This window comes from Olea europaea, chromosome 9, assembly GCF_002742605.1.
Source record: "Olea europaea var. sylvestris chromosome 9, O_europaea_v1, whole genome shotgun sequence".
In the NCBI taxonomy this organism is placed as follows: domain Eukaryota; kingdom Viridiplantae; phylum Streptophyta; class Magnoliopsida; order Lamiales; family Oleaceae; genus Olea; species Olea europaea.
The window spans coordinates 12,828,739-12,840,284 of NC_036245.1; the positions used below are offsets into that span (position 1 = coordinate 12,828,739).

An 11,546-nucleotide genomic window follows, 5' to 3' on the forward strand; every position below is an offset into this window, starting at 1 on the left:
CATGTTTAAATGAATTTTTTAAGAAATCTCTCAAAGATGCTGCATCATTTGTCATATGATCTGTAGCACTCGAATCAATAATCTAAGTATTCAAAAGTTTAGATATACACGAAGAGAAATAAGTTTAAAGGTTACTGGAGACATGAGTGCTAGAAGGAGTTGAATCTTTTGGAGTAGAAGGACCAGGATGATCGAGTTGTTGTAGAATTTGGGCCAATTGATTCATTGAAATGGTAGAATAGCAATAGTAGCACCTTTCCTGTTTTCTCCTTTCATAGTGGATAGCTTAAGATGAGGATGAAGTTCCCAACAACGATCTTTAGAGTGTCCTAGCTTCTGACAGTGGTCACATTTGGGAGCTTCTCGTCTTTTCTTGTTCTGGAAAATTTTTCGTTTTCATCTCTTTTAACAGTAAGAGCAGAAGATTCGGGTATATTCTTTAATTCTAAATTCATTGCCTTTTTTCGAGTTTCTTCTCACTGCACAGTTGCACACACACTCAAAAAGGATGGAAGCGTAGGACTCATAAGGATATGACTCCGAAGATTCTCATACTCTGGTCTCAAACTACTCAACAAAGAAAATATCTTATCTTCTTCAGCCCTTTTTAGTAAGATTTTTGCATCGATCGTATGTGGAGGATACATATTCAATTCGTCCCACATCTTCTCAAGATTATCAAGGTGTTCAATGAATGGTTTATCTCCTTGCTCAGCAACAGTAATTTCCCGTTTCAATTCAAATATTCTAGCGGCAGTATTTTGGTTTCCATAAAGTTCCTCAATAGATTTCCACAACTCTTCCGTCGAGTCTGAAAAAGTTAAGATTTCAGCAATATGCGCTTCCATAGAATTTAGAAGCCAAGAATGAACAAGTTGATCATTCGATATCCATCCTTCATATGTTGGATCTGTAGAATCTAAACAGGAAAAAGTGCTATTGATGAAAGTCATGGCTCTTGACCATGATATATAATTTATACCATTCAAGGAATTGTAGATAACTTTCATCCAGGATTAACATCATTCTCCATTATTATAGATGGATTAATTACTTTCTCAGTCATTGTAAACTGAAAAACAAATAATCAGAGGCCAAAAAAGGCGAAGCAGAAAACTGAAAAACACGAACAGCTGACTTTGAAGATGATTTTAACCCACTAAATGTTGTTGAAAATAGCCCACAAGAAAATTAGCTAGATACGGATGATACAAATCCAACGGCACGGACCTTGCGTGATTCCGAGTTAAGGTTTGAAAGATACAACCATTTTCGTGGAAGTCGCGCAAACCTGAAAAAATCTGTTTTCGTGGAGATTGTGAAACATTTCTGAATTTCAGAATAGGTTCGATTTGAATAGTAATGAACCGAAACAACACATCCGCTTTGATACCATGAAAAATTCAATAAATTAAAAAAGAACACAAAGAATTACGTGGTTCGACTCCAGTATAGCAACCTACATCCACGGGAGAAGATAGAGCTCATATATTATTCACTTATGTTTGGAGCTTACAATGAAACATAACGAAATATGAAAATTTTTCAAAACGTGATTGCGCCATAATATTCTCCAATATTAGCAAATCCTTCAAATATCATCAAATATCTCTCTTCTCCAACAATATTCTCTGGAAATTCTGGTAGAATAATTCTAGTCCACACCAAACACTTCTCCACCACCATCTGCTGCCCGCTTCTATTCATGTTTCTATGTTATCTTCCCTCCCTCAATCCTCTGTGGTAGATATTTTACAATTACAATTGTAGCTTCTTGTCTCAACTTCATCTCCTTGTACAACAGCTACCTCAGCCAATGTCTCATCAATGACAACTTGTCTTCTTAAATAATAGACAATGATGGCCATACCCCCATGCACTTTTGGGGTCCCAACCCCAATAGTTCCTCCACGATTAGTTTTAAACTTACATTGATTCTAATTCAAGGGTTTAGTCCCCACTGAAGATTCTCAAAAAATTATAGATTCAGAAGTACTCTGTTGTTGGAACGAGTTACCACGACTTCGTGTCTTACCCTGTTGTTGCTTCATCTTCTCTCTATATCGCATCATCGCTGATTGGCTGAAAACGATGGCGGTTTATTTTACTTTGATGGTGGATCTTTGTGAAGGTTGTGATAGTGATAGCATGTTGATTGTGGAAGTGGTGATGTAGTTCTAGATCTGAGGTGGAGGTGGAAGTGGTGGTGATGGTTGTGGATTGTGAATTTGAGACGATGACGACGATTTGTCTAGCTCTAGCAATGGTGAATTGAAGTATGGTGAGATAAGAGTGATTCTAATCTGTTAATTGAATAATTTGTGACATATTAGTGATTTGCGATAAAATATGTAACTGTGAGCTCCAACTTGTGTATTTGTGATTGTGACATAGTGTAATTTGTGATTAACATATGACAATAGCCCTAAATTATGTGTTTATTGTTATCCTGACATGTTTGTTTAAATATAGGTCACAGATTTTTATTATAGGTGATAAGTGTGTTTTTACATACTTATTTAATATATAAATATGTTATTAATTGATTAAATGAGCGAATTTCTACTCACAATTGTGTAATTTATACTTTTGTAGGTAAAAATCACACAAATGAAAGAGAACAAAGCAAAATGAGGAAATCTTCTTCATCTGCACACTACATATCTGCAAAATCTACTAAAAATTCTAAAATATCGATATCACCTATCAAAGTTCAATAAGATAAACACACAAAACTTTTAATATTGATTTTAGTAATATATTTGAGCAGATGCCTCCATTCAATTCATGTATTTCACCTGCGATCTTTAGATTCAAACTCAACACTTTTTTCAAAATGTCAATTTCATAATAATTATGAATAATCATGGATAAAGTACACATATACGAAATCTTTAATACCCCCACATTCCAAGGATTTTAAATACTTCCACTTGGACAATATAATTGAACACAATGATACTCGTTAATTGCAAAACATTAAAAAATAAAAAGTATCAAATATGGTTTAACAATATTAATCTAATTAAACATGCCTTCATATTAATAAAATAAACATTGGATACAAAATACTTGCAATTGTGTACTCCAAATTAGCTAAATGTTGAGTCAAAATTTAATTAGACCATAAATTAATTTTTAAATAAAGCACATCAAATATTTCACAAAAGAAATATTGTTTCGATTAAACACAATCAGGTGAAAATATAGCAAATGTAGAATATAGCCCAAATTCATCGTTCACCTGCATTCATTTTAACAACTTAAGATTATGAAGGCTCATATAAATTTTAAAATAATTAAATGCCAAATTAATTATTTTAATTGTTAAGATATAAAGCTTTCGAAACTTAAATCAAATTGATCATAATATATGGTAGTACAATTATATGTTAGTCTAACATTAAAATATGAGTTACATATCCAAATTGAATAATAATAAAATCACTATTATTCACAGGAGTTACATTTAAACCTCTTTTAAAGTATCAATTAAGCACAATATTGAGGGTTAAATCTTTTAACCATTTTTCCAAAATGAAATAGAATTCCCATATAATCTAACCTGACCAATTCACATGCATGATAAAATACTAGTTTTGGTTATAATATGCAATAATAGTATCTCACTGTATTTTCAAACAAGAATTTGTCTTACTTCTATCTACATTAAAATTAGAGACAATGCCAAAAGAAAGGCTGGAAGAATGCCATATTAAAGTCATTAGACCAATTTAGTATATGAGCTAGAGAATTGATTGTGGGATACAAAATTTTCATCCCTAATTACTAGTTACCTTGACAATTGCATCAATGAATTTTCCAAAGATGCAACTAAGAAATTGATTGTACACTAACAGAATTCAAACCATAGAGAAAGTAGGGAAAAAGAAAATTGTGGCCGAAGAATATGGGAAAGAAGCACCAAGACTAATGTCCCACAATGGATGCCCTAACTCATCTAATTAGACCACTTCTGCCCTTTAAGCTACACTTAGTTTTGTCTTTAACAACTTAAAACATTGTGTGACCCAACAAAGACACATGAAATCATCAAAAGTGTTGTAGGGATACAAGTTGCCCTTTTTGCATTTTTGAAGAATTATATGAAGTCACACCAAAAGGCATATATAATGCACAAAATAATAACATTTTTCCACATTATGAAAATTCAGGGATAATGCAATTTTCTAGTTAAAATGCAATAACCACACAATTCCAAATACTACTACATATGGTTAATAAAGAGATGGATTAATTTAAAAATAATATGAAATGTGAAATACCCCAATAGAGATAGAAACAAGGAAAAACTATGATCAATCATATAGTTTATGTAATCAACAATTAGTGAGACTAGAACAAATCTCAATGGGATATCCTACTACGTACTTACACAACACCATTTGCATATTGAATTTTTATTTTATTTCTTAAAATTTATAATTGCATAGTAATCAATTCTTTATTTAGGATTAAGGACTAAAACTTGAACATTACAATCACCAAATATTTCAAAATTCAAGTTTACACAAATCATTGTTTTGTGGACACAAATAATGCTCATTATACCAATCATTGTTTTGTGGACACAAATAATGCTCATTATACACTATGCATCAATATATGACAAAAATTATCAAAGAAATTTGCAAATCCATCATAGCTATTTTTCTAATCATTATTTCCATTATGGTAAAACAAAATCAATCCCTAATTTATTTATTTCTCCAGATCGTTTAAATTTTTTAAATTTTCTTCGGGTTGCTAGAGAGCAATGAACAAAGGATCATTTTCACCATCACACTAAGCTGAAAGTTAAATTGATTGGGCCAACAAGCCCATATTTTTGAGTTTTGAAAAAAATTCATGTTTCAAAATTGATAAAAATAAAAAATAAAACTAAAAATAAAAAATTATAGAATAGGACAGCAGCAGGGAATCCTTTTTTCTTTCTAATCACTTGGGCATCCATACATAAGATATATTTTCTACACTTTGAAGATCACAACAAGAATTGTCTATATACAAATCACCATAACATGACTTTAGATTGTTAAGAAAAATGGGTGATTTGTGTGTAGATAATAATATAAATAACATAATTAAAAAATTGCTTAAACATAACAATATTATAACAATATAAACATTATAATTCAACAATAAGAAGAGGGTTATAATACAAGTCTCGAAAAGTTACGTCAAAGACAATGTCCTAAAATCGTGTTGCCTCCTTTTAGTATAGGTATTTTCAACATTACACGACTCTAAGATAAAAATCATGTAACTCACGGTCAATTCTCTTTCTATGGGCAGATCATAGAGAGATAAAAAAACGTGTCTCTAATTGAGTTGGTAAAATAGTATGAATATAGTATAAAATTGTAGAAATGACAATACGTCAAGTTGACGATACTTCAAGTTGTTGTATCAACTATAAAAAAATTAATCGCTTTTATAGTATCAAACTTAATTCCCACAATAATGAGAATTATCCCAATTAAAATATAAGTTACATTATGAAATTATGAGTTTTAATTTTGAAATTAAACCTGAAAATTAAAAGGAAAAACTGAAAATTAATGAGTTTTAATTTTTTGAAAGTTTGAAACTTAATTTATGCTACAACATATAGATGTGTAATTATTTTATTGGGGGACGACTAAGGGACAACATAAAAGGCTTATTTGAGCCTCATATCAATAAATAAATAAATCAATCAACAACAACAAATATAAACTCCAAATAGATATTTCCTTCTCATTTTAAAGAACACTACGAATTTTTTGGACAAATACTGTCATTAGGGATAATATGAAAGTTTCATGATAAAAATGCAATGAAAAAAGTTGGAAAAAAAATTAAGTTTAGGTAAGCAACTTTTAATCCATTTATAAAAAATCATTGCATTAAAACATTCAATTGTCGATTTTGTCGTTATCTTTTTTTTTTTTCTTTTTTTTTTTTTTTTAATGGTCAACAGTGCCTTCTTTGATCTTCTTAATTACATTCAGAATATTAATTCATGCATTAAGTTGTTTTTCCATCATTTTCCACTAAAAATTTCACTGATTTAATTCTTAGCAATTCTTGAGTTTTTAACTCACCAACTGTTAGGTTTTATTTATTTTGAAAAGTGCATTTGATTGCTTGTTTTCAAGCAATAACCCACTTGAGTCCGTAGATTTTCTCACAATGAAGGTAATTTAAGTAGTTATATAATTTGTTGAATTCTTCTGTATTTATTCATGTTTGAATTTGATGTTTCATTAGGAATCTGCTCATTGGTTTTTTGAGGGAGGATTTTTCTTATTGTTAAACAGAAGGCAAAATTGCTTATCTTTCTGAAAAAATCACAGAAATTTATGTGCATGATTTGTGTTTATGAAAGTGGAATTCTCACATGTATAAAATGAATTCCAATTTAATTTTTATTTTTCTGAATTTAAACTGGTAATCTTCAACAAGCACACAAGGTTAGTACCAAAAATGCACTAGGAGTTCCACTCTGTTCCTACATATTAGGTTTGAAAATTATTTTTCAATATTTTTAATTAATTTTTCGAGTTTAAGAAATTTGAGTTGCATGTTAAAAAATTAGGAGTCGATTCAAAATCGAAAAGCCATCAAAATAAGATGAAATCGTTGATTTAGATCCATGTGATTTAGGTTTCGATAGTTAAAAATGCTTGAAACTAAACTGAATTGTTCACACATTTTGGTTTTACAAAAATTTCTCGTATGTCCAATATATATTATTTATTAAATTGATTTACTTGCCAGTCGACTTCTATTGATCCTTTAGCTAGGAAAATCATCATTATTTAGGATAATTCTTTTCTTCTCTAGATATGGTTGAAGTTGCATTACTTAATCGTTTAAGCTAGGTATTGTGCCTTTATGTTTGGAAAATTTCAAATTAAGTGCTATAGTGAATTTTAGATATGTCTATTTATTTTCACTTTTTGGAAAAATCGTGATTTTGAAACCAAATCAAATCGCACAATATTTTTGAAAATGAAATGGTAAGGCATGAAATTTTTCCAAACCATTAAAATTATCAAAATAGTTCAATAATTGCTCAAATCGAATCGTATTCACCTGCATTAAAAATCTTGTTAGATGGACTTAGTTAGCCTTGACAGACTGTTCTATGGCTTTAAATTTACATTTCAATTGTTTTTAAATTGTTATGTGCGTGGAACGTTGCAAATGAATATATTTAGACATCCCATTGTTCAAATTAAGCAAAACTTAGCTAGAAGCTGAAACTATTCTAGAATTTCCTATTTGAATATGTCTTATCTAGCATCATTGGCTGTCTTCAAAAAAAAAAAAAAAAAAAAAAAAGGAGAGAGAGATTTTCTTTTTTTCCCTTTTTTTTTTTTTTTTTTTTTTTTTTTTTTTTTTTGCCAAAAACAAATTTTAAAATAACATTTTTATTGATAGATTTTACTTTCTTTACAAGTTTAAGCATGCCATTGTGCAACTCAGCACACTGGATAAAAGCTAAATACCAGAAGCTTTAATTATATTTAATGGAAGGTATGAATAACGTAAAATTTATGTTTTATTTTCTAATGTCATCTTCGTGTCCAAATTCTTAGCTTTGCAAGTTGCTAACCATCTGTACTCTTTTACGTACTAAGAATTGAATGTAATTAAATTTTCAAAACTATAGCTTTTACTGTTATATATTTATGGTATAAATATAAAATGTGAAAGAAATAATCAAATTAGATAAAGTGCCAAAGTGGTGGGAAATGTGACATTTGTGTGGGACGTCAGGGGTTCGAATCACTCCCCACGCAAATATTTTTTTTCTTCATTATTTAATGGGTAAAACTAGCCAGTATTTTATGACTGTTTGTTTTTGTAACAACCCACTAACTGCCATTAAAACACCCACTACTCAGTCATTAAAATTCTGCATTAACATGGTGAAGACTGTTACTACCATCTTGCCTATATAAACCCATATCTTGCTTTGGGAAAAGACACACAAATAGAAAATAGAATCAATCACTCTTTTCATATTGTGAATTTCTTATATTCGGGTTTTTATACTTACTCTGGAGTACAATTGAGAGTTCTAGAAAAATCATTCGTGATTGCTGCATAAGTGGTTTACGATCGTTGTATCCTGGGAGTGATTGTCCACGGAGGTCACAGCAATTATTGACGGGCAATTTCACTTTAGGACATCGTGTTGTCACGAGACTCGATCGGACGATAAGTTTTATATTTCTGCATTATATTGTTCTGATCACTGCTGCAACTAATTATTTTTCTAACATTTACTACTACTACTATTATTGTTATAAATTTCAGCAACAAAATTCACAATATTATTACAAACTTTCTTAACTATAGTACTTTAAAAAGTTTTATTAATTGTTCAAAATCAAACAATTAATTATAATACAGTACAGTTTATAGTTATAATTACATAATGCCGATAAATATATTATTTTTTTGTTTTTTATACTAAAAACACGATAAAAAAAACCTAAAAAAAAAATCACAAACTGTATGATCAAGAGAAAGAATACTAATCCTATATTTAGAGTTCATCTTTGAGCGATTTTGATGGCATTTCAACTTGGTTGCAAAGTGTAGAGGAGCTTAAGCTTTCTAACCAGAGCTCATCTGCCGTAACTGCATCAGTCTCGTTGTTCCTGTGCCATGACCATTGGGCATGTGTGTTATTGTGCATCCTCAATCGCCCATGTCCGAAGCTTGGCTCTCGATAGACTGAGATTGAAGGACTAGGGTTCACAAACCTTCACCACATTTGCACAACCAATTATAAATAGGTTAGTAGAAATTAGTAGAAAATTTTAAGAAAATTAGATTGAGAAATATATAATTGTCAATGTGGTGTGCTTAAATTATGTCTTCAACATTTTCCTTGAACAATTCAAATAGATTTTTCAATAGAATAATTATTACGGTGAAATTTGAACTTAGGGCTCGTATACATGATTTTTGAGAAGTCAAAAAGAGCTATTGAGACTTCAAAAAGCTACTTTTGGACCATTTATTAATTTTATAAAAATATTTCTACTAATTAGAAATTTTTTTTAGAGAAAGTTGGTTCAAAATGATTTCACCTAAAAACTCTTCTGGAAGAACAAATTCTTATAAATTAATTTCCAAATACGACTTAAAGTAGGTTTCTCATGCCCCTTTTTTACAAGAAGCAAAAGCAAAAATCCTGTTAAATGAACTTTTCATAAATCTTTGTGGTGCTTTACATGCCCAGCCTTCGATCGAGGTTGTCTGCAGGCCTAGTCTCGGGCGCAGCATATATTGGGCATGTATGCTAAAATTGTCATTGTGAACTTACTTCATAGCAAGCCCTTCTCTGTTTCCTCCATCTCCAATGGTAATATAAACAGGACCGCATGGGTCAGCATTGTTATCAAAAACCCTAGTCTGCACATGTGACAACAATGAAGCAATAATAAAAAATAAAAATAAAAAACCTTCCAATTCGATGCTTTTCGAAAAATTTGCACATATATACACACAACATTTGGTTTCCAATACCAATTTTTTTTTAATTGCACGATGAATTTAAAAGATAAAAAATGACTTACAAAGCGTTCATATGCGTGAACATGTCCTGCAAAGACCACGTCAACTCGTGCCTTGTACAACACCTCTTCCATGGCTTGCCTCATGCTTTCGCCTTCCCCTCTGTGAGCTTGATTAGAATTGTACCATGGTGCATGTAGGAGGACAACCACCCAAGGTGTCTTTTGCCTATCAACGTTTGCCAAATCAGCTTGAAGCCACTTGTACTGATCTGATTCAGAGTCAAAGTCCGTGTACGATCCGAGCATAATAATGTGGGTCCCAGCAACATCGAACGAGTAATACAGGTTAGATTTGGACCCGCTTTCTTGATATGGCATGAGCCATCTTGCATTGTAGGCTTTAAAGCGCCGAGGATAATTAATGATTGGGAATGCTTCAATTTCATGGTTTCCTTCAGTGACCATCCAAGGCCTAGTGCTTGCATATGGCTCGACCAGTCGACCAAATGAGTCCCATAATGGTTGCTGAGTATCAGCATAGGAAAGATCGCCAGGTAGAAGAAATACATCGTAATCCATTGCACCAACATGGTCTAAGGTTGATTTTGTCCATTCGGTTTGTCCTAGGTCTCCTGTATAATAATATTATGCAAATGAGAAAAGAAGATAAATATCATATGAACCATGATCAAATGCTCAATGGGGCGCCATGCATCACCACTTACCTACAATGGCGAATTCAATAGGAAAAGTAGAAGGCGGCGTTAGGAAGCTGAACTCTGGGCCAGCGCCACCACACCTGTAGTAATAAGTTGTACTTGGATCCAATGGTCCAATTTTAACATGATGAATTTCATCGGAACTGTAAAAGAAGTACTTGTAGGAAGTGCTTTCTCCGGTGGCTGATGACTCATATATCCCCGGAGATTTTCCATATTCAACAATGGATTTCACTTGCTTATCTGTCGTAATCCAAGAAACCCTCATGTAATCTTTCCCCGCCAATGAAATATGTACCTGGAAATAATCAATATTGAAAAACTTTGCCCATGGTTTACATGACCCCAAAAATTGCTACAAAGTGGGAAAAAAAACCTGCTGAGGTTCGGAATCTGACCCGTTATGTGCCCGGAAACTGAGTTGCCGAGCACTTGGACGGATATAGTCCACGGCGGCACCACAAAATTGTATGAATTGAAGAAGGAATAACGTAACCATGAAAAATAATGAGAATCGTTTTTCCATTTTCGAGCGAAAATATGTTCAAAAAATATTAGATTGTGTAGCACAATGTATGTTTATGTTGTAACATATGTACACACACATCTATATAGGATGTGGAAAATTTCTGGAAAAATAGGATAGCATTGGCGTGAAGAAAGTCAATTGAGATTCTAAATTGTGATAATATGCTTACATAGATAATCACACACATAATTTTCCATCTAACGGCTTTTATTGGTTCGTCTTCTTTACTTGACAGCAAGTTTGGGACTCGCTATCATATGAAAAAGTTTAGAATAGTTAGGTTGAGTTTGACTTTTTATTTCTGTTAGTTACTTTCTTTTAGTTTGATATAAGATTAATTAAGCTATAAGTTGGAACGTGGATGGAGTGTTTGAACTCTACGGCAATTACAAAATACACCAAGGTATCTTCAACACGTCGTTCACGTGCAAATCAAATTCTTAAAGATCTTATACGCAACAATAGTGTTGGCAATATATGAATTTATTTGATTTCATCAACTACAATATCATATTAATCATCTCATCTTCGATGCCTTAAGTTAAAATACTACGAGTCATTTGACATCGCTTCTACTTTTACCCTTGCCTCTTGTAAAAGAACTTTTTGAATTAATTATCTTAGACTAATTTTCTAGAAAAAATTCTTCTAGCCATACAAATCACTTTTGAAAAATTATTCAAAATGTTCAAAAGCAATTTTTTAATCTCACAAAAAGTTTTTGATTTTTCAAAAATCATACCAAACAGTCTTGTA

At 31.6% G+C, this 11,546-nt stretch overlaps 1 protein-coding gene across 1 annotated transcript; it reads right to left on the minus strand.

The window, feature by feature from the left end:
• Nucleotides 1-8,437: 8,437 nt before the first annotated feature.
• LOC111399709 (purple acid phosphatase 22-like) lies at nt 8,438-10,951 on the minus strand. The gene is made up of 5 exons (XM_023027172.1): nt 10,638-10,951; nt 10,268-10,559; nt 9,603-10,174; nt 9,350-9,438; nt 8,438-8,783 (listed from the first exon to the last, which is right to left on the minus strand). Exons 1-5 carry the CDS (start codon nt 10,785-10,787, stop codon nt 8,564-8,566), a joined length of 1,323 nt encoding a protein of 440 aa, XP_022882940.1. The 5' UTR covers nt 10,788-10,951; the 3' UTR covers nt 8,438-8,563.
• Nucleotides 10,952-11,546: the final 595 nt, after the last annotated feature.

Excerpts from the sequence above, each read along its gene's own strand:
- LOC111399709 (XM_023027172.1), bottom strand. The coding sequence starts at position 10,787 with ATGGAAAAACGATTCTCATTATTTTTCATGGTTACGTTATTCCTTCTT. Across the intron at positions 10,560-10,637 it reads CAGATTCCGAACCTCAGCAG|GTACATATTTCATTGGCGGG; the intron begins GTTTTTTTTCCC and ends GATTATTTCCAG. Across the intron at positions 10,175-10,267 it reads TATTGAATTCGCCATTGTAG|GAGACCTAGGACAAACCGAA; the intron begins GTAAGTGGTGAT and ends ATTATTATACAG.